Genomic DNA, 24,486 nt, shown 5'->3' on the forward strand with positions numbered 1-24,486 from the left:
GAGTATCCTTAAGTAGAGTTGAAGGGGTGGGTATAAGGAGCAAATGCTTAGACATGAGAAGGTATAAATTGAGCTTGGGCAACTGGAGAAATTCACCTGTGTCTGTACTGGAGTGTTAGGAAGCTAAGTAGTTAGAAGAAATTATAAAAATTAATTTGACACCAGATTGTAAAAGACCTTGGAACTCTAGAAGTAGAAATTTGGACTCCCTAAAAAGTTAAGAGATGGGGGGAGAAAAAGATACTTTATGCTTGATTTACCACTTATATGATGGACATCACTAGTAAATTATGTTCTTGACTTAAAATGCTAGATATTTTTAGTTCTTGGTAATAAGAAATACTGAAGAGCTTGCTTTCTTTGTTACTAATAAAATCCAGTGCATGAAATTGGCTTAGTAGTGTAACCTCAGACTTTGTGGTTGGAAGAATTTTATATCACATAGCAAATACTTGACAGGCATCTATTTTTGGAGATGACAAATCAGTATTTAGGGATGACAAATCAGTCTTTTTCACTGACTCTGAATTTCATTTATAAATTTCTACATATGATAAATTTATACCCTTATTTACAGGGCACACTAAAATTTGCTGTTATTTTTAAAGCCCTGGTTTATCTTGGCACCACCACCTTATTAGCCCAGAAGTGTGGGCTGCGGTTAACCTGCTGAACCTCATGTTTTTTCTTTGTAAAACTGGAAAGATACCTTCCTTCCAGGGGTGATGAGAATGTATAGTGAAGTAAGACATTTTAAGAGAATGCAGCAATGTCTGGCATATTATGGAGGTAGATAGTAAATTTTCTCTCCTTATTTCCTGAGCCTGGAGTAATTTGAGTAAAACTTAATATAGACTTTCTCATTATTTAATGTAGGCTTTCATGTAGTGGAACTCATGAGGAAATTTGGAAGGCAGTAACTTTTGTAAAGTCTGGCATTATTATTACTTGGATTTTTAAATGTTGATATATCAACAGAACTTACTGATGTTTTCAGAAAGATAAATTTGCCACTGTTTCATTAGAATCTGCATAAAAAACTGAATTATCAAAGGACTAAGGTGTTTCTATGAAGTCATTTATTTCATTAGTTAAAAGCATACTCTGTAACTGTGGCATGGAAAATAAAACAAAGTCCAGGGGAATGTTCTATACCAAGCATCCTCTAGATTGTGCTGTTAAGGAAATGCAGTTAAACTTTCTGTAAGTGACTTTTTTTGTGTGCGTACATCTTTGAATGTTAATATATGTATAGATTTGTGTAATCACCACTATAATTAAGATACAGAACAGTTTCTTTATTCCAGAAAACTTGTGTTATCCCTGTATAGTCACATTCTCTTCCTAATCCCCAGAAAGAACTGGTCTGTTTTTCATTTCTGTTTTTTTCCCATTTTTATTTTTTTCACAACACCACAGATTGATATCAGTGTTTTTTATTTCTTTATTCATGGACTGGATTAATGGAGACTATCAAATCTGATAAATATCTTAAATATGATATAAAATAAAATATGGAAGTATCAGATAAGATAACATACATGAAAGTGCTTAGCACATCCTAAGCATACTTAGCATCAGGTACTTAAAAAATAGTTTTGAACAGAGTATTAAGTTAGTAGGTGAAGTTTAGCTGAACTCTTCTAAAGAGTCAAGTTTGTGTAATTTTTGACAGCTTTTTTTCCTCTTCACTCATGAGCTTTTAGGCTTATTTTTTAAATACTTTGTTATACATAGTTCTGATAGTTGGAAATTTCTGTGTTACTTGATTTCTTTTAACCTCATGTTCCTAATAAGTAAAAGTGGACAGTAGTATCTACCCTTAAGGTTGTTATGATAATTGTTATGATATATAAAAATATAAACCAATAAATATAAGTAAACATACACATGTGTAAGTGTGTATATGTATGTGTGTGTGTGTGTATGGCCTGGCCTATAGTAGGCATTCTATTTATTAAAAATATATTTTATAAATAATATAGTCTATAGTAGCTTTTGGAATGGCTTGGTGAAGGGATATCATGTTTTCTTGATATCTGAATCCCACTCCTACCCCCATGGAAAAGTAGATCCCAAAGCATCACCTTTCTATTTTAATAATTTTTGATCATTTTTTTTCTGGAAATATATCACCAATTTCTTGGTTTTGGGTGTAGAGAGGAGTATACTAAGTCTGTTTAACTTTATCTTAATGATTCAGGGCTCATTTCACATTATGATCATTTCATAAAATGTGATTCTTTTTTTAAATTGATGATTCAGACATATGGGCTGAATATTTGCCAATCCTTCCTTTTGAACTTGTGTTCATAAGTCCCTACTACAAGATTGATTTTCTTTTTTGACATTTTTATCTATTCTTTAAAGTACACAGTGTTCTGATATATAACATTTTAAGCAGTAGGATCTAATTGCTTTCCTATAAATTTAATTATTTAATCAAGCGCTGAAGCAAATTTAGAAATTTATATTCTTGCCCACAAATTATCATGTACACTCTCTTTATCAGTGTTCTTCGTCTCATTATTTGTGTTTAAAAATATTCATAGAATCAGTGAATTAAAGAACTAGTAAGACCCTTTGAAATTGTCTAGTCTATTAATTCTAAACTATCCAACTCATTGCCCCCTTTCATAATTAATATTTCTAATACTCTCCTAAGTGTCCTGAAATGAAATTCCTAGCTAACAAAATTTTTTACCCCCATAATTAAAATGAATCAATATAATTCTCTAACTGTAATATAAAGGAGAAATAAAAGGAAAACAATTTAAAATACAAGGTATGATTATGCTAGAAGACAAAAAAAAAATAACTACAAAACACCGATGAGAGAAATCATTGATGACACAAGCAAATGGAAAAACATCCCATGTTCATTGATTGAAAGAATCAGTGTTGTTAAAATGTCTATTCTGTCCAAAGTGATTTACAGATTCAATGCAATTTCCATCAAAATACCAAAGTAATTTTTCACAATATTAGAAGAAAGAATCCTAAATTCCATATGAAATCAAAAAAGAGCCTGAATAGCCAAACCAGTCCTAAGCAAAAGGAAAAACCTCACTAATCTGGAAGCATCACATTACCTAACTTCAAATTATATACTACAAGGCTATAGTAATACAAATAGCATGGTACTGGTATAAAAGTAGACACATAGATCAATGGACCAGAATAGAGAACCCAGAAATAAAACCATATATCTATAGCGAACTAATCTTTGACAAAGCAGACATGAAAAGATATACTGGGGAAAGGATGAAGGGGAGAGGAAATAATCAATCATAGTCTCATTATGCAGGGACATCGTTGGTAACATTTTGATGTATTTCTGTCTAGTCTTTTTTCCTATTCTGAGTGATTTAACTCTGTGTTGTCTTTGGTCCCCTTTTGTCCTCTGGCTTTTTTGGCATGTGTTCTTTTTTTCTAATTTCGAAGATGATAGTTATCCTTATAGTTTCTCTTTTCCTTCAGCATTCGTGACCCCCAGTGTAGAGTAGGTTAGAGTTATTCATGTCTTGGTAATCTCTGAGCTAATTATTTTTTTTTTGTTGATATATAATTTACAATTATACAATTCACCCATTTAAAGTGTACAAGTCAATGATTTTTAGACTGTTCATAGAGCTGTGCATTCATCACCACTGTCTAATTTCAGAACTTTTTTTTATCATGCAAACAAACTTTGTACTCCTTAGTAGTAGTCGCCTCCCATTCTTCCTGTTCCCAGCCCTCAGGAACCACTAATCTACTCTCTGCCTCTAGAGCTTTGCCGGTCTGGACATTTCAAATGAATAAAATCATACACTATGTGACCATTTGTGATTGGCTTCTTTTGCTTAGCATAGTGTTTTCTATGTTGTAGTATGTATCAATACTTCATTCCTTTTTTTTGGTTGTATAATATCCACTGATAGATATACCTCTTTTGTTTATCCATTCAACAAGTGAAGGACATTTGTTTTGTTTCCACTTTGACTATTATGAATAGTGCTACTATGAATATTCGTGCACATGTTTTTGTGTGCACAGATGTTTTCATTTCACTTAGGTATGTATATCTAGGAGTGGAGTTGTTGGGTCATATTGTAACTTGTTTTGAGTCCTATAATAAGTCATTTGACAAGGAATTTAATCTCTTAAATAACAGGAGGTATTGTAGATTTTCCCTAAACATTCTTTATGAAATGATCTTTCATATAGTAGTGTTCCACTTAATGTGGTTATATGTGGCTTTAACTTTTACATCTTACAAGGAAGCCTTATATAATGACAGGAAATTGTTGAAATATAGTGTACTTGCTATTTGTGCAGAAAAAATTGGTGACATTTTATTAAAAAGAATTTTGCTGTTAATAATTCATATTGTTTGAAACAATTTAGAAGGAACAAAATCCAACAGGAATCTGAGACTTTGGAAAAACTTTCTTATGACTAACCAATCACTATACAGTGTATACCATAAGAAATAACATCAAGAGGTCTGCCTCTTTATGTCTTTGCATTTTGTCTTAGTTTGACTGAACTCTCGCCTTCCTCAAGGCCCAGACCTTATTTGTATCTTGATTTCATTCTTAGTGTTTTAGTTGACTGCCTTAGCCTTAATTTATTCTCAGTGTTTTAGTTGATTGCCTTAGCCTTCTATGATCCCTTTCTAATAGAACGCTCAAATGGTCACAGGACATGGGAAGTCTTACCCTAGTTTTGTCATAACTGGTTGTGCCACCATGAACATAAGCTAGGTTCCTTAACCTTCTGATAGTGCAAATATCATGAGTTTTTAATGACCGTGGACTAATTTGGTGCTTATTTTCTGTTTAAATGAAATGATTAAAATAACGTGGTAAATTTAGACAGATATTTTACCTTTTTCCTTTTTTTAAGGAGTATGCTTTTGAATAAAGTGGACATGGATATAGTCAGAAATGACCATTCTGTTTTTGGTAACTTTTTAAGTAACTGTTTTCTGCCAGATTTACCTTTTATATACATGCGCTTTCTCTCTCTCTCTCTCTCTCTCTCTCTCTATATATATATATATATATATATATATATATACACTCATATATATATATACATATTTTATATATATGGATTTTGTTTTAGCAAACTCCTTGCTTTCTGACAGTCTATATGCCTTGATCACTTTGTTCTTTAATTATATGTTTTACTAGCTAGCTCTGTATCTCATGAAAGGAAAAACAAAACATGAGCTTAAACTTCAAGTGAATGGAGATAAACACTATGAAGTAAATTAAATGATGATTTCAGTGACCTTTGTTGGGCCCAGGATCCTTGGTAGTGCCATTGTAGTTTTAGTTTAGTGTATTTTTAGCATTCTTATCTTGTTATGTTTTCAGTATTTTTTTGTTTTGTAAAAATTTACTTTGAACTTAAAGTGTGGCAAACAATCTTTTGGCTAAGAGATATGGGTTATCTCTGACTTACCATTTAATCATTTTTTGCTTTGATTATAGGATCATGGAAAAATAGGAATCAATGGCATTTCTGTTACAGAAAATGCTGCAGTGAAACATCTTTGTACATGCAGTTTAGTATTTCTGAAGGGTAAATACTAAGGAGGAATTCATGATGGTACACATATTCAAAATTGTAATAGCTCCTTATCAGTTTGCCCTCTTATCAGTTTATACTCCCTTCAGCTGTGAAGACAAGAGCACCAAAGGTGATTTTTATTAGGTTATTTAAGTATGAAATGTCCGATTTCCTTAAGTACTAAGGTTGATAGTTACTGTCTCTGACATTTCACTTTGACGCTTCTTGTTTTATGTTTATTGTGAAGATACATCTTCATTCTTTCAAATGCATGTTTTGGCTTATGATTATCTTTCACATTTTTTAAGAGCAAGTTTTGTGAAACCAATGGATAAGTAAAAATTTCATGTTATTTTTAATATGAGTTCCATCATGGAACCAAGGCAATATAGACAACTCGAAATGTCAATAAAGTGTTTGGGAAAGATGTGGCTAATGAATGCACAGTATGTGAAGGGTCTGAGAAGTTCCGTTCTGGTGATTTTAATCTTGAAAATGAGCCACATGGGTGGACCTGAGACCAAAGTGGATAAGGATGAGCTGAAAGCCGTCGGGGAAGTGAATCCATCTCAACCTATGCGTGAATTAGCAGCAAGGTTTGACGTTACTATTCCAATGATACTGGCCCATCTGAAAGAAATCTGCAAGGTAAAGAAGCTGGATAGATGGGTACCACGTGAATTAAATGAGCATCAGAAGAGAAATTTTTGCTGCCCAACTAGGTACATTTGCCCACTGCCCAAGAAGCCAATACACAGAAGCAGCAGGTTTTACGGCAGAGAGAGTCTTTATTCCACATAGAGCTAATTGGGGAGTTGGGAGAAATTTCTCAAATCCTCCTCTCTGAGATTTTGGAAGACAGAGTTCTTAAGGATAATTTGGCAGGCAAGGGCTAGGAAATTAGGTTCGTTAATTGGGGCAAAATTATAGGGATGTAGGAATCATCTTTTTGGGTTGTTTCAGTCCCTCGGGTCACAATTTCAGTTGAGTTCAGTTTTTTGATATGGTCGACTGATCCACTGGAATGCAGGGCCTGGAAGATATCTTAAAAACTACCTTTAGATCTCAAGAAGGTGATATTATCTATGGAGAAAGTTAAGAATATTTATGGACACCAGTTACAGGGGGAGTTAAGACTCTTTATGACTACCAGCTGTGTGGCTCTGGAGTGGCAATTACAGAGAAGCAAACAGGGGGATAGTGACTAATTATTATCATTATTTTTAGCCAGGCCTTTACCACAGTTCTCGCCTTGTACCCTGTTATTGATTTGTGTAAAGGGCGGTTTCAAAATCATCTCAAAGCTTGCCTTTCTTTGTGGTCATGACATAAAGGCAAACCATTTCTATACTGTATTGTTATGTGTGATGAAAAATGGATTCTTTTTGACAATTACAAGCATTCAGCACAATGGTTGGATAAAGATGAAGTGCCAAAACACAGTCCAAAACCGAATATTCATCAGAAAAAGCTAATGGTGTCTGTTTGGTGGTCCAGTGCTGGTATTATCCACTACAACTTCATGAAACCTTGTCAATCTATTACAGCAGATGTCTGCTGCAACCAGTTGGAGGAAATGATGAGAATGCTTGTGATTAAGCAGCTGAGATTGGTCAATAGAAACAGGCTAATCCTCTTGTAAGACAACGCTGGACCACATGTTGCACAAACAAAGCTGCTCAAACTATAGAGGCTGGATCTGGAAACTCTCTGTTACCCACCATATTCACCAGACCTTGCATCAACTGACTACCACTTCTTCCAGGTTTTAGACCACTTCTTGCAATGAAAAATATTCAATTCTCAACAAGCTATGGAAAACATCTATCATGATTTCACTGCCACTTACTTGCCAGGCTTCTTTGCCGCTGGCATAAACAAGCTACCATCAAGATGACAAACCTGTGTTGATAGTTTAGCTGCATACTTTGGTTAACTGTACTGCTTCTTGTTTGAGATATAATAACATTGTGATTCAAAGTCGGACATTTCATATTGACCTAATAAAATGACCTAATAAAACATCAGAGGCAAAATTTAGACCTTTTATTTTGACAATCTGCTAGGGGAAGAATGGAGTTTTATTGTTTTAATTTGCATTTTCTTAAAAATAGTGAGGTTGATCATTTGTATGTTTATTGATCACTTGAATTTTCTTCCTGTAAACTGTGTATATCTAATTGAATTATTTCTAAATTATCTGGTTTTAATTATTTTATATTAATATATAAACATTTTTTGGCAAATATTGTTGAAATATAATATACATATAGAAAAATACATATATCACAATGTACAGTTCAGTGAATTTTCATAAAGCAAACACATCATGTGTAACCAGCACCCGAATCAAGAAACAACAAAGCATTACTAAAATCTTAAAAGTTCGCTGGTACCTCTTCCAGTTACTATACCTGCTCCACACTTCCTCCAGTATAATCATTATCCGTACTTCTAACATTATGAGTTAGTTTATGTGTTTTTGAACTCTAGATAAATAGAATCATAAAGTATATACTCTCTACTTATTTCCATATATTAACTTTTGAATACATTTCAAGTAAAAAAATTGCATCAGGGTTTAGAGAACTGTGAATATTTATATAGATAATTATCTCTCATTGAACCTCAAGAGATAAATAAGAGATATAAGAGGTAAGTAATACCATTTTGACATAATTCTAGCCACCCTTAATCCAGTTCGAAGAACTCTCGGAGCAGACTCTCCCCAGGGCATTAACAGGCTTATTTACTGAAATCCATTGCTTGTTGGAAGTCGTCTTGGCTTCATTTTGGGTAGTTGTGACTGAAGTTTGGCCTCCTTCTGCTCTTACTGTCCTATTGTGTTTTATCAGAATTGGTGAACTGTGGTTTTATTTCTTTTAAGTCTTATGACTAACATGCCAGTTACCGTGGACGACCCTTTTTATATCTAGGCAAGAATTATTCTCTTCTGCTATTTCAGGAGGAATGAAACAGTGTAGTTTGACCCTTTCCTGTTATTATCTGTCTTTTTTTCCCCTCCAAACAGGTCAAAGTGCCAGAGTAAACTTTATATATTATCTTTTCAGCATCCTATGCCTGCATTATAAACGCTTAATTGATACAGAAAGATGTCTTGAGTTCTTTTTGGTTTATTTTTGTTATTTTTTTCTTCTGATAATTTGCTTATTAAAGGAGCATACTTTTTTTGTCTTCAGAATATTTTTAACATAAATTCTTAAATAAAATTTTCCAGCAGTTTCCCAACACCATGCTTTTTTTTTTTTTTTTTTTTTTTTTAGGTAGTAAAATAAATAAGGTCACTAATGGTGACATTCTATTTATTTTTAATTAATAATCTGCTTCCTAAAAGAATTTGAAGTGGTTTATAATAAAAGACATGTGATAATGCTAGTAAGAATAAAAATAAAACATTGTAAAAGGAGAAAGGGATAATAATAACCATAATCTTTGTTTCTAGAGTTGAATGTTAAATTTAGTTATGAGCCTTCTGTCCTTGAGGCTCAAAAGGAAAACAAATACAGTTCTCATTGGGGAAATAAAGAAGGCATAGATAGCATTTCATCAGGCAAGACAGATATGTTTATGTTGCTAAGTTCTGAAAAAAATTTATGGATCGTTTTAGGGTACGCAGAAAGGCTTGTATAAACTCTTCAACAGCTGTTACAAAGAAAATGCAGATAAAACATGTTCAGCAGAATGGGACTGTGCAAATTAGCATGCATCAATGGATTTAAAAGAAATTAATCAGCTCATAAATATTTCACTTATTTGTGGAAAAAATAGACTAAATCAGGGTGTTTGTGTCTGGTTGTGATGCTTACAAGACGAGTAGTGCATAAAGAGCATTTGCTTTCGACTATTTTTTTTTTTTTAAGAAACAGAGTCTTACTCTGTCACCCAAGCTAGAGTGCAGTGGCCTGATCATAGCTCACTATAGCCTCAAACTCCTGGGCTCAAGCACCTGAGTGTTCCTCCTGCCTCAGCCTCCCAAGTAGCTAGGGCAACAGGTGTGCACCACCACATTCGGCTAATTTTTAAATTTTTTGTAGAGATGGGGTCTTGCTATGTTGCCCAGGCTGATCTCGAACTTCTGGCCACAAGTGGTCCTCTGGTCTCAGCCTCCCAAAGTACTAGGATTACAAGTGTGAGCTCCTGTGCCTGGCCTGCCTTCAACTGTTTAAATAATGAACAAAGTTAAATTCCTTCAGATTGCAGAATAATCTCACTAATTAGGCTCTGATTATTTTAGCTGTTAAAACATTTTTATTTTCATGGCTAAGTGATCATTATGCAATAATGACTATTATATAGGCATATACTGTATATGTAATAATTGACAGTATTCACACTTGAGTTTGTCTGTCATTTGAATCAAGATCAACATGTTGCTTATTCATTTTGGAGTAGTCTTGGAAAAATGATCAACTCATTCCATATATTTGTTTCAACTGACTCCCAAAGATAGCCTTTTCTGGTAGAGTATTTGGGGATTATAACAATGAAATAATCCTAATGTGGATTAATTAATTGTTCTTAAAATTTTTATAATTATTTTTAATTATAAAACAATATGTGCTAATTCTTTAAAAAATTAGAGTAATATGAAAGTACATGAATTAAAAAGTGAAAGCTCTGTTCCTTCCCTGTTTCTACCAATGGCAGTGACCACTAAAAACATTTTTATTATTGTTGCTAATGTACCATGTAATTAGAAGACTTTATGGTATATGGTATATGCAGCACAGATTGGCATAAATCTCTAAGTCTAGCCATTGATATTCTAAAAAGCATTGTTGGTGAACATACTTGTCACCATCTTTTAGAAATAGAACATTGTGAGTAAATAACTGTGTGTCCCCATCACAACTATTTTTTTTTTTTTTGTGATAACCTTTTATTTATATAGAATTATAAATTACAAACTATTATTCAATTCTTTTAACCACCATGTGAGGCAGACATGCTAGAGGGTATTAGCTCCATTTCACAGGCAAGAATGGAAACACTGTTCCCATATTTAGTATAAGACAACAGGGATTTAAGCCCTGGGCTTCCATACTCACAACTGCTTTTTTCCCATGGACTTTGCCATACATCATTTTAAAGTAATCTGATTTCACAATGTTTTAATATATAAGAGTAACATCTATAACCTCTATTGTTGACAGGTTAACTCTGGAGCCAACCAACCTAATTAATTACCTCATAACCTGGCACATTTTAAGGCACTGTTATACCTCTCAATTTCACAGCTATGTTTGAGGGCCCCATGAGCCAAAATTGCAGCAAATCTGACCTGAAAGGATCAGAAACAAACCGATCAAGCCTATTTCCAAATTTAACCTAGGCCTGGCACATCTTCACCAATTGCTCAGATGGCAAGCTGAGGCAACTAAGTGAAGGCCTGCTTAGAAGTGGACACTGATGAAAAAACACCACCAGTATCAGACTGACTTCTTTAAGGCTAACATCCTCAGAAAGCCTATTGCTGGTCTACGACAGTACCAGCAGGACAAAGGGCAACTGGACTTCTGGAGTCCAGAATATGCAAGAAAAAGGTCAATTAAGCTGCCTGCCAGATGCCTAAAAAGCCAAATAGTGCTAAGTTCATCCATGCCAAACCAAGAAAATGGTTCACTCCTTCCTGAGCTTGGTTTTAAGGAGGAAGATGATCTTCAGAGAAACCAGAAAATCCCATCCTGAATCCCCAGGAGGGGAGGGGTGGGGAAGGGGGAGAAATGGTGGGCATTTCCCAGACTTGATAGTGCAAGGAGCAACACAATCTGTCACTGTGAAGGGGAAAAGCTATCTTGGTTAGCTTTACTCTTCCACAAGACAATGGAACCAGAGACTAGAAAGATCAGGGCTTGGGTGACCAACCCTAGGAAAAGCAGGACTTCCTCATATGAAGTGCAAAGGTCCATGGAGAGAAGAGTCTATGCACAAATTATAAGCAAAATTTTGAGTATATGTGTGAACCCATCAAAGAGGTCATTTGTTCTCAAATCCTGAACTAGAGAAAGGGACTAAACCGGTTGCAGGCTAGGATAAAAAGCCACCAGATGCACGTAGAGTCAGCCATGTCTGAGAGCTCTCAAAGCCATCAATGAAAACTTGGAACATGGATTCAAAGAGACAGCTGAGTTTTTGCATTCTCCTTTCCAATTGTATTTCAAGTCTTTTCAAAACAAAGCCCTGGGAATACCCAGATTCAGGTATGCATTTGGACTTGGACCACTGTTGCAAGAGTCTTAGGGATCCTCATACACATGCTTGAGTCATTCATTCACCAATGTTTAACACCTCAGGATAGAAGATCTGACAAAGCAGGACTCCTTTCTCCATGGAATGTGATTTCAGAGGTGGCAGCAGCCAAAGTGGAAAACACTGGAATTTTTCCTTGGAACTCGACTGTGATGAGAGGTTCCTGCCATGAGCATAACCGACTGTCTTTTCCCCGACTCTTCCCTTTGTCTTTGAAGATACAGTGAAAATAATCTTCTCTGAAGATACTTCACAATTCCAAAACTCAAAAACACATGCTCTCAATGCACTGTGTTTTCAGATATTCTGGGTCTAGTTCAGCTGGCGGATGAGCTGATTGATGCGTTCACCTCGATAGCCGGGTGAGCCCATTTCCTTGAGAAAGCCCACTTTATTCTTGGTAGCATGACGGGCCACTGAGAGTTGGAAAGGACGCAAGAACCATGAGATCTCCTGGAAATGCTTCCCCGGGAAGGCAATTTCATGAATGAGGTCTTCCAAGCAAATGACACCAAATTTCCCCAGGTGCTCTTCAATCACTGTGTTATCTGTCAGAGGGATGGTCTTATTCTTGACCTTGGCTTGTCCACGTTTCAAGATGAGTTCCCGGACAGACTTCAGATTTGGAAATCCCCAGGTCACATAAGGTTCCACCATACGTAGCAATTTTAGGCTCTGTGGGGTGACTCTAACAAAGACACCACTGAAAATTTTCTTTAGGCGAAGTCTCGCGATGGTCTTTTGCACCAGTGAGCTCACCCCATTAATCCTTTGGATGCGTACAACAAAGGCCAAGGAATGTTTATCCGGCAACTTCAAGGCATGAGGTTTTACTTCTAGTCGTCTGAGACGCACCCTGTCGCGTTGCTGCCGCCAGGAATCATGTAAAAACGATTCCAGTCGCTTAAACCTGGGCCCTTTTCCTTTCCTCTGCTCCTTCTTTGCCAAAAGTGCCTGCTTTGCCTGGGTGGCTTTGAGGGCTTGGTAAGCCTTCCTCTTTTTCAGGAGATTTTCTGGAACCAAAGGGATTTTTTTCCTTTCCTCTTGCTCCGCCATCTTTCCAGTGTTCTCACAACTATTTTTATTCTTTTATGTTAGTCATCTCCTTGCTTTTCTTTAAAATTTTACCACTTGTACATATATCTCTGAACTAACACACACCCCTTCTCTCTCTATATGTACATATACATATATATATACACATATGTAAGTATATAGAGAGATTATAAATATATACAATATATAAAGATATATATTATTTCTCTGTATATTTGTTATTTTTTTTTTTTTAAAAAGTGAGTAGTAAGTTTACTCTAACACTGCCACCATTAGGTGAAGGCTCCTAGAGGTACAAAGTCTCTGGGTGATAGTCTGACTTTGTTCCTAGGGAATGGACCAGATCCTTTACTGGGGAATGTAGTGGACAAGTTCATGCATGAAAGAAGTCCTGGGAAATTGGGTTCACCACAGTCAGGGCATCTAGCAGAACTCTGCAGGTGTTGGCTGTCCAGTGGGAAAATATTTTCTGCTTCTAAATTCACCATGCCCTGCCTTCATTTCTCAGGAGTAGGTCAGAGCAGAGCACTTATGACAGATAAAATGAGTAGGGAAGAGAGAGCAGGAATTTTACTAGCACATGTTCAAGAAGCCAAGTACAGAGTAGAATTTGTGCCAGGTTCACCTGCACATTCTATTCTTGGCTTAAAAAGATGGTTTGTTCAGTAGCAATGATTTGGGTGATATAGCTTTCAGGGAGTCTTTCTCTTTAGTCACCTTTCCCCAATTTGGGCTTAATGTCTTCTCTGTGTGATGCATGGCTGTCATCCTTTATCGTCTGCCTTCAAGAGTCTCTGTTTACCTCTTTGTTTTAGTGGAGACAGTTTTATAGGAATTTCTTTAAAAAAAAGGTTGTATGGGAAGTAACTTTGACACCTGGCATGTATGATAGTGTTTTTATACTAATTATCCTAACATATGATTGATAGAGCGATGAGCTGGAAATTATTTTCTGCGGATTTTTTTAGGCATTGTTCTGTTTTCATCTTCTGGTATTGCTGTTGAGAAGTCCAAAACCAATCTAATTTTTGATGCTCTGTATGTGACTTGTTTTTTACCTTTCTAGAAGTTTTGCAGAATGTTTTTTGTCTTCACTGTTCTATAATTTACAGTGGTGTGCCTTGGTGAGCATCTGTTTCCATCAGTTACCCTGGCTTTCACCAGTCTCTATTAATGTGGAATGTCATTTTCTCCAGGTCTTGAGAAATTTTCTTGAATTATTTGTTGCTCATTTCCTCTCCTCCAGTGTCTCACTACTCTTTTTGGACTGGGTATTATTGGCATATGAAACCTCCTGTCTTGGCCTCTAAGATTCTTTCTACTTTCCATCTCTTTATCTTCTGCTTGACTTTTTAGGGAGATTTTCTCAACTTTATACTTTTTTTTGTGTTTTTAATTTTTACCGTTTTAAACCTCCAGTAGCTTCCTCACTGCTCACTGGAATCGGATAAAAAATAAAAAAAGAAAAAGAAAACTTTTGTAAAAATTTTTAAATATATATATATATTTTAAAAATAAACTTCTAGTAGCTTTTTTATTCTGAGTATTTTTTCCTTCATTTTATTTTACCACAAGAACATGTTAGTCTTGTTTCCTGAATATAGTATTTCTTATCTTCTTGAAAATGTTAAAGATAGTTTTATTTGAAATTTTTTCTCCCTGAATAGTTTATTTCCTTCAAGTATACTTTCTTATGTTTAATTTAGTCTCTACTATCATGTTAGACTATTTCCTCAGATGTATCCTTATCTGCTCAGAATAAAAAGTAGTTGATTTAAAAAGCCAATTAGAAGCTTGTATGTAGGTGAGGCTTATATACTTTGGGATTCACTGCGGGGTGATTTAGGTGGGCTGCTTATTAGGGAATCCCCAAGTATTTCTGTATTTTCATCTTTCCTCTTATCCTGGTTAGATTCCTCTGAGAAATAATTTCCAGTCTTCTGCCTAGAGCTTCGCTATTCAGTATGTTAGGCACTAGCCACATGCGGCTTTTAAAATTTAAACTTAAATTAGAAATTCAATTCCTCAGTAGCACTAGCCACATTTCAGGTGCTCAGTAGCTATGTAGCTAATGGCTACTGTTTGGACAGCTCAGCTACTGAACATTTCTATCATTGCAGTAAGTTCTACTGGACAGTGCTGGCCTAGGTCTAAATATCTTATTGCCAGCCATCTGAGAGCCAAGTGTGGGAGGATGGTCTGAGGTCTCAGCATTCAAGATTCAGTGTATACATAGTCACTTAATATACATCTTTGCACCTGTGCATCTCCTAATCGAGAAACCCTGTTTCAGCTTCTCTAGAGAATAGAGTAGGTAAATATCAGTAGTATGATATATGTAGGTATGTGGGGGTAGTAGAGGGACAGTTAACCCAGAGGTGTGGAGAAAGAAGGGGGTCTAGGAATCTACTTTTCAGTTTTCACTTAATCCTTTTTATTTTGACAAACTCTAATTCATCCCCATTTGCATCCAGAGGATTCGGCATGTTTATTCTCAACTTTTTCCTTTGTTGGCTTATGCTTTGCCTTTTCAGTTTTGCCAACGTAGTCAACACTTGGCTTCCTGCTTTCCAGCTTTTAAAATGTTCTTTTTTGTACTCTGTGAGGCCAAGGCGGGCGGATTGCTCAAGGTCAGGAGTTCGAAACCAGCCTGAACAAGAGGGAGACCCCATCTCTACTATAAATAGAAAGAAATTAATTGGCCAACTAATATATAGAAAAAATTAGCTGGGCATGGTGGCGCATGCCTGTAGTCCCAGCTACTCGGGAGGCTAAGGCAGGAGGATCACTTGAGTCCAGGAGATTGAGGTTGCTGTGAGCTAGGCTGATGCCACGGCACTCACTCTAGCCTGGGCAACAAAGTGAGACTCTGTCTCAAAAAAAAAAAAAAAAGTTCTTTTTTGTTGGTTCTTCCTGTCTTTGTTAGGTATAGGACTTAAAAAAAATTCCTTTCACTGTAGTTTTAATAGCATTTTTTGAGAGAACAATGTTAGCTATTTCTTTTCTATTTTTTGTGACAGTGTCTCATTCTGTAACCTGGGCTACAGTGGTGCAGTGGCATCATCATAGCTCACTGCAACCTCAAACTCCTAGGCTCAAATGATCCTCCTGCCTCAGCCTAGTGTAGTTGAGATGACAGGCACACACCATCACGCCTAGCTAATTTTTCTACTTTTTGTAGAGACAGGATCTCGCTCTTGCTTAGGCTGGTCTCAAACGCCTGACCTCAAGCCATCCTCCTGTCTCGGCTTCCCAAACTGCTAGGAATAAAAGTGAGTGACCACGCCTTGCCTAGATATTTCATCTTGATGTGGAACCTCTGGAGACCTTTTTGGCTTTGCTTTTGATTTTTGGAATTCTTATTTACTTTTCTTTTATGACACATTCATTTTATCAAAATTAACAAATATGTAAGAAAAAATATATAAAAATCAACTATAATGTAATATTATATCCAGGTATACCACTCTATAAGGTACGTATAATTAAAAACGGTAATCATAATCTAGGTAATGTTTTGTAACCTCATTTTGCTTAATTCTGTATTGTTCTGCTAGATGTTTTCTATTTGCCCTCTGGATCCACTCTACATCCTTTTCTACCCCATTGTCTGCCCAGGAGATGGACCTGTGGGGTAGTGCTGTTCTCTTTTACAGCTGGTTGAAGTCAAGGGGAAGCACTTGAAAGGCGATTAAAGAGTGCAAGGAGAATGAGAGGAAAGGATATTTATCTCTAGAGAGCCTTATCGTGGAGTAATCTTGGGCTTCCTATGCCCCTCTATTAGAATCAGACCTTTTTTATATACTTAGAAACATATTTACTCACATACACAAATACACATACAGATATATACACTTATAAAAATTTGGCTTGTTAAGGCAAAAGTGGCATCATGCTATCCGTAGTGTTTTGTAGTTGGTCTTATTTACTGAATAACATATCAAGGAAATCCTTCCATATCAGACATTGTGAGTTATCTTTTCTCTTGAATGCGTGCTTAGTATCCATAACATGAAAATACTGTAAAATGATTCCTCCTTCCCTTAATGGTAGACTTTTATTGCCCATTGTTTATTATTACAAATTATATTTCAGTGAACAACCTTATATCCATATCTTTGTGAACTTCCTTGAGTATTTCTGCATGATAGAGTTCTTGAAATATAAACATGTACATTTCTATTTTGAGAAATACTGGCTTATCACTTATCTAAAAGGTGGTACTAATTTACATCTTAGTAGCAAAATAAAAATACCATTCTACTTATGGCCTTGCTAATATTAAATATTATACAGGGACATTTAAAAATGAAATAGAAGGAAAATTGTATCTTAATTTTTATTTTGCTGATTGCTAATGAGCATATTTCACAAAAGATGTGTTAAATCTTTTCATTGGAAAATTTATTTATTGAGTCTGGACCAAGTTTATATTTATATTTGTATTTAATTTATAATTGTAATAAATATATAAACATACAATAAGCTATATTTTATACTTAATGTATTTAAATATAATAAATAAATACATATAAAAGTCAGAAGTTAATTTTCATTTTCCTACTTTTTTGAAAAAAGGAGAATTTCTGGAGTTCTCCAGTTAGTAGAGTAGAATGAAAGAAAAATAACTTCAGTGTAATGTGGTTGTTCAGTTTTGTGGGTACTTTATTGACCCCAGTCTTATGAATAAATGCATTTACAATTGCTTGAACAATTGGCTCAATTCATTATGCACTTTTATTATTATTATTTACTTTTTTAGCCTTTAAATCTTTCACTGTCTGCATTGATAATGTCCTTAGTTATAGGTTCTTTCTCTCCTCTCAATATAAACAATGTCTAAGGTATGAGAATGAACCAAGTAGTAAAACAAAAAAGAAAAAAGATAATATTTTAATAAAAGAAAAAAAATAAATAAACAATGTCAAAGGCTTATTAAGAGAACCAAATCCCTCATTTCTTTACCTGTAAATACTACTGATATAATCAATACCTTACTTTTGAGGCTTTTGTTTGGATTAGATGAGAATGTAAAGTGCCTATTTTAGGACACACTTGGCATTATCAAGGGATATAACAAGGTCCTTTTGAAACCTAAAATTTACAAATCTACCGTAACATGTAACTTCCCCCAAGAAGTGCATATGAAGTAAATAGAACAGAATAGAGGCCTTTTGACATTAGCATACAGGATAGTTGGTCAGAGTCATTACTACCTAAATGATTGGTTTTTTTTTGACATCAGCCTTGTAGTGTTCACAATTAAGCTTTTGAGTTTCAATAAAATTCAATAAAATTACCTTTGGGTCATTCATGAATAGTCTCTAGGTGTTAAATACATAAATACCAATGGTCCTCTATAAAGTGCCTGACAAATATTAGGTGGCCAAAGGGTAGCCTATATCTAGAGTTTCTGTGTTAGTAGAGGCCTTAGAGAGAATTTTTCCTGTCTTCCTTACTTTATAAGTGAGGTGGCCAGGTTAAGTAATGTGGTAATGATTATCTGGCTGTTGAATGTTGGAGTTGCATCATTCACTCCTGGCACATAGACCTCTGATGCCAGCATCTGTCAGTCCTGGGATTTTTGCCAACAAGTCCCTTGTACTATCTGTTTTGAAGTCTAGAGAAGGCTCTTAACAAAACCAGTTTGTATACTGATTGAGTCCATGCTATATACATCTTTTCTTTTTAACATTTATTCTAAATCATGAGTCATATGCTTTAGGTTTTTTTCCTACTCCTAGTGACATGGTAAAGTTGGTATTCTTGGCTATGGGTGGCCTAGGTGTGTGCACTTTCTCCCCAGGGGTTTCTTGCAGCCCCCCCCCCCCCAGTGTGTACCCTATGCCTCAGTAATATCTAATGAGTTATGGCTCCCTGAAAAAGCTATGGTATTTCAAATTTCTGTGACTCTGCATGTTATTGCCTGGAATATTCTCTTCTCTCCCATCCCAAACACTCATCTTCCAAGAGTCTAATGCCTTCTTTAATCTCTCTTAACAGAGTTCATTTTGCCTGCTTTGATTTACCCCTAACACCTGTTGCATATCTCATTATACCACTATTACAGCACGTATCAGTGAATTGTAATAATTTATTTTCACTCTTAGCTTCCCCACTAGACTGGGAGAGCAGTGCTAGTTGTTAACACTTGACTTGTTTTGTGAATAAAATGACTAAGAAGATTCTATGAAGTAAAATATGTTTTCTTCCTTAGCAAGAAATTATAAATATCCTTAATGGATTCCATCTATCCTTCCCAGGGAGTGTCCTCCCACACTGTCCTACTCTAGGAAGGATGTATGCAACTGAATAAGAAATTGAGGTGGGCTATGTCTTGGTTCATGTATTCTATTTTGTCTTTTGTTTGGTATTGGAACCATTTGAACCACAGATGGTTAGACATCATGGGCAAACATCATAGTCAGAATCAGATTATGAGCTAGGAAGTTAGTGAGGTAAGTGAAGATTATATTAATTTACTGAAAGGAAAGTAGCTATTTGGAAAAAAAGTTGTTGGGTTATACTTGAAATATGCATAGTTTTCAGGATTATCTACAATTTATTTCTGTATGTCTGTATTTGGCAGTAAAATGTGTATGCCATTTTTAAACTATGCTTATTCTCCTAATGGCCTTTGTAAAAGAAAGCTATTAGTATTATACAAAGAATACACAACAATGATATTAAATTTGCAGTATTTGTAGTTACTTTTCAGTGATGTGGCTTTTATTTTTTATTTTAAAGGATTTTAAAAGGTTAGATATTTAATTGATCAGTTATTTTACCAGATTTTCTTCCAGCAAAAGCTGGCAACTCCCGTTCCTTGCCCCTCCCCAAGTTTTGGTGTGCTATACATTATGTTAGATGCTGGGAAATAGTAAGATAAATATTAAGTTCACAGGGCCTTAGGCTTCCTAAAATTCAGAATGATTTTTGCATGAGGTATTAAAAATTCAATTTAGAATTATAACATCCTTATTTTATTGCCTAAAGAATATATGTATCCTGTCTTTTGTGTTTGCCTTCTTCCATTCAGCGTAATGCACTTGAGATCTACTAAAGATGTTGCATGTATCAATAGTTTGTCTTTATTGCTGAGTAGTATACCATTGGCTGGATGTACTACAGTTTGTTTCTCCATTCACTCTCTGACTAACATTTGGGTTGTTTCTAGTTTCTAGCAATTATGAATAATGCTGCTATAAATAATTATGTATAGGTTTTTGTGTAAACATAAGTTCCCATTTGTGCTGGATATTCAGTAGTGGAATTTCTGGGGTATGTAGTAAGTATACATTTAACATTTTAAGAAACTGCCAAACTTTTCCATAGTGGCCACATCATTTTGCATTCTCACTAACAGTGTAGGAAGCGATGTACAGACCATTAGATCTGTGAGAGCTTGGCATTGTCTGTCATATTTACTGTTGCACCCCCAAATTACCAGCACAGTGCCTGGGACACAGTAGGGATATCTTTGTATGTTTATCAAATCACTGAAAATGAACAAATGATTGAAAGGTTAAGAAAGTTATGAGTGTAGGATAGAAAAGTAATTTCAGATTGGTTTTGGTCTGAACAATCCCCATATATTCATGTGACACATCCTTTTATATCTGTTTAAGTCTTTGTTTAAATATTTATACATGTTTAAGGGCTGATTCCTAGCACTTTAGCAGGAGGGAGATAGCATGATAGAAGAAGCAGTATGCAGAAAAGATAATGATGCTAGTAACTTGTATGCCCTTATAAAAGTCAATTTAACTTTCCTGGGCCTCAGCTTCATTACTGTAAAGTGAAAAGATTTTATTAAATGATAGCTAAGCTACTTTAACTATAATTTGTTTTTCTTTCAATCACGTCAAGTCAGAAATTGGTGAGGAAGAAGAATGCCAGAGCCTTTGATGGGGGTAGCAGTTATATATGGATATAATGGGAAGTGTAGCTCTATGGGGGATTTAGGGATAAGTTTCTAAATGGCTAATTAGCAGAAAAAGTAGTAGCTAGAAAAAGGTGGTTATAAGGTTTTCAAATAGAGTGCAGCATTGCAGGATTTGGGAGGCAGGGATAAAAGGAAGTAGAGGTTGAGAACCACTGAATTTAGAAGTTTGTAGGGTTCTTAACACCCCCCCACCCCCGCCCCCTCCAGGAAAGCTTCAAGCTAGAAGACTGGGGAGAGGCTGTCAGTAGTGTGTTTTAATGCAAAGAAGAGGGCCTGAGCCTCAGAGAAAGAAAAGTTGAGGATGTGTGCACAGCTCTGTGTGAGCACTGGGGATTGTTGGGCTTTCTGCTTTCCAGTGGTCTTTCTCTCCACGGTTACTTTCTTACCACACTTCTTAGAAGTTTATATCTAGAATTTAGCAAAGGCCAATTCTTAGTATATATTTATTCTGTTTGTACTTTAAAGAGGGTTTTGTACACAAAGTCAAGTATTGGTAGAGATTTGAAAATGTACTTAGTACCCAGATAAATGGGATTCTGTGGTTGGTGAGGGATTTGACTTGTTTTGTTGTTTGACATTTTTAAAATGCATTATGACATTTGAAATTTTATTTTGGCTTCCTATTGTGTTCTTTTTAAATATTCAGAGGTCTTGATCTCTGGAATACCTTTTTTTTAATATATAAATTTTAAGGCTATTATCGTTTTCATAGTTTTAATGTTTATAACGATTTTATCATCCCAAAGCAAAAGGTATTTTTGCTCTAATAAGGTTTAGGTTATAAAATCAAATGCATGATTATTCCTGTTAGACCATGTTTCCAACATTATTTTAAAAGATCACTATTATGTTTTGGTTTTGAAGACACCTCCCTGCGCCCCACCCAGAGTAATCCTTTGGCAAATAGTTTAGTAAAGCCAATGAAGAGTCTGACTTCTACTTAACCCTTCAGTTTATAAAGAGCCAGTTTAAGAACAAGCGCCTACGATGTTGTTTTTAGAGTCTAATGTAAAGAATTAATATTTCTAGATTTAAAAAAAAATTAGTGCACTCTGTTTAATTGTCACTGCTTTTAGGTACAGTAGTAACCCCTTAACCTAGCATTCAGTTGCCTGGGGTCAACCTTGGTCTGAAGACATTAAATGAAAATTTTAGAAATAAACAACTGATAAGTTTTAAATTGTGCACTGTTTTGAGTAACATGAAGAAATCTTGCACCATTCCTCTCAGTCCTACCTGGGATGTGAGTCATCTCTGAACCATTTCTTTGTCTGAAGTATCTATGCCATCTTTCTGCGCCCCCCCCCCCCAGTTACTTAGTAGCTGTCTCAGTAATCAGACTGATTGTCACAGTAGGGTCATGCTTGTGTTCAATATAATCATCTTTACCTGTTTTTTAAAACCCTTATTTTACATAATACTTTATTAATAATAACTTGTTGTTAATCTCTTACTGTGCCTAATTTATAAGTTAAACTTTATCATGGGTATGTATGTATTGGAGAAAAACATAGTATGTATAGGGTTTGATACTATCCAAGGTTTCAGGCCTGTACTGGGGTCTTGGAATGTACCCTCTCTGATAAAATGAATCTACTGTAGCCACCCTTAGGAAGTGTTCTGTAATGCTTAGTCCATTATGTCTATTTCTGAGTAGAAAAAGGCTCTGGGACATTTTAAGATTTTGTGTTAGATAACATCTGAAAAATCAAATATCTGATTTTATGTTAAATACTAATAACTTGATAAAAAACAAAGGTTTCTTACAGTAGGCAACATTTTTTTTGTAGGTCAGACATTTACTCTGTTGAGAGTATCAATTTCTTAATGTACTAGCAACTTGTTAGACCTAAAGATAATGTAAGGGGGGTGGTCAGCTCTATGAAATTTGTGCTCTTATTAATATATTGTTTATCATAGCCTTCTTAGGGCCCTGCAGTTAAAGATTATTATATGCATCATTCTGAAATTGAATATGAGCAGTTAAATGTATAGTAACAAAATGTAACGTTTTTTAAAAAATGTATCTTTCAGAATCATGATGTCATGGAAAGGGATTTACTTTATACTCACTCTGTTTTGTGGAAGCTTTTTTGGAAGCATTTTCATGCTGAGTCCCTTTTTACCTTTGATGTTTATAAACCCATCTTGGTATCGCTGGATCAACAACCGCCTTGTGGCAACCTGGCTCACACTACCTGTGGTAAGTTACACACCAGAGAAGGAGACTGTCTGCTTGTACCAGAGTAACCCAACCTGTTGATTTTGTTAAAGTTAGATTTGGATTATAGAAGAAACATAAGCCTTTTATGATATATAAGAGGCATATTAAGACTTCAAAGGAGGGGAAATATGAAAACTATAGAGAAATAAAATTAATTCATGTCCTTGAAATAAAATACATAATTAAGAACTATATTCAGAATTAAAAGTTTTTTCCATATTCTTCATGTATTTTCTTTTTTACTTTCCATCACTGAGGTATACTTTACATATAGTAATATGCACAAATATTAAAGGTACAGATTGAAGAATTTTGTCATTAATTTTATTTTTCGTTTCTTTTTTTCCCCCAAAACAATGACGATTCACATAATTTTTTTTTAACTCGTGATATTGATGTGATTGATTCTCTTTCCAGTAATCACAGAATTTAGGAACAAAGTGATTTCTTATGTCAGATTAGGTTACCAACATCTGTTGAGGTCAAAGTGCATACAAAATATGCAGTAGAGTCTTGGAATACCCAGGTATTCTCTGTGGTCAATGCACCCTGCTCTGAGCACAACCCTTTGATATTGAGCTGATGACTTCCTGTAGAATTCTAGTCTATACTCCTTCCTCCTCTGAGACTGGAAAGTGGCTTCAACCTTCCCTGTTGTTGCTAATCAGTAAGGCCTTCTCCAAAAATTGAGTGAGGTGTGTGTAGCTGCTTTTTCCTTGAATATTCAGGTTATATTTCCTGAGAGTGTTGTGTTACTTGTTTTTCCTGAGCAATAGCTAGAACTTAATGTTACTGGGCTTACTGATTTGTCATTTTAAAGAGGTGGTGAGTATAATACCTGAAAAGGAAAACAAGAAGGGGAATATAATCATCTTTACCTGTTTTTTAAAAATTGAGTTGCCAGTCCCCCCCACCCCCCCCCCCCCCACCGCTATACATAGACTGCCTACCAAGTTATGCTTATAAAGAGGAAAGTACCAAGCTAATGCTGCTGGCCCGTTCCTTGGATGAAGGTTGATTGGGAAATATTTGAGAAATCAAAGTAAAACCCAGGGGTAATGATGCTGTTTATCATGTAGTGGTAGATGCTGTGTTAGTTGGGAGAATGGCTTCATTTCAAGTGCCACCATTATCACCACTTTACAGAAGAGTAAATAGAAACTTTGAGAAATTAAATAAATTGCTCAAGGTCATGCATGTAAGCAAATTAGTTAAGCAGAGCTGAGATTAAATCCAATTTGTCTGATGATAAAGCCTTATATGATAGGAAAAACTTCAAGGATTGGTAAGAGTCAAATAGAGCCTTAACAACTGCCAGTGTTGGGAAGTTCAGTGGTACCTGATGAGTGTTTCAAAACAAGAAAGTTTAGAGTTCTTTCAAGCTAGAGAATGCCTGGCTTGAGAAAAAACTAGTAGTAAAGTCATTATC

General features: G+C 35.3%; 2 protein-coding genes across 9 annotated transcripts in view; one reads left to right on the plus strand and one right to left on the minus strand.

The window, feature by feature from the left end:
• LCLAT1 (lysocardiolipin acyltransferase 1) overlaps positions 1-24,486 on the plus strand; it is a 194,295-nt gene that overhangs the window by 49,550 nt on the left and 120,259 nt on the right. For 5 of the 8 annotated variants that reach the window (XM_076000648.1, XM_076000647.1, XM_076000645.1 and 2 more), the window contains 2 exons: positions 19,106-19,213; positions 22,868-23,036. In XM_076000648.1, coding sequence (XP_075856763.1) covers positions 19,191-19,213; positions 22,868-23,036 — 192 coding nt within the window. In that variant the 5' untranslated portion in view covers positions 19,106-19,190. The remainder of the gene's footprint in view (positions 1-19,105; positions 19,214-22,867; positions 23,037-24,486) is intronic. The other 3 variants (XM_012788354.3, XM_012788357.3, XM_012788358.3) reach the window with 1 other exon arrangement.
• Positions 10,444-12,898, minus strand: LOC105884455 (large ribosomal subunit protein uL30-like 1). The gene has a single exon (XM_012788360.3). It carries the CDS (start codon positions 12,886-12,888, stop codon positions 12,145-12,147), a length of 744 nt encoding a protein of 247 aa, XP_012643814.1. The 5' UTR covers positions 12,889-12,898; the 3' UTR covers positions 10,444-12,144.

This window comes from Microcebus murinus, chromosome 3 (genome assembly GCF_040939455.1).
Source record: "Microcebus murinus isolate Inina chromosome 3, M.murinus_Inina_mat1.0, whole genome shotgun sequence".
In the NCBI taxonomy this organism is placed as follows: Eukaryota; Metazoa; Chordata; class Mammalia; order Primates; family Cheirogaleidae; genus Microcebus; species Microcebus murinus.

Bases quoted from the DNA above. Each gene is read 5' to 3' on its own strand.
- LOC105884455 (XM_012788360.3), bottom strand. From the start codon at position 12,888: ATGGCGGAGCAAGAGGAAAGGAAAAAAATCCCTTTGGTTCCAGAAAAT.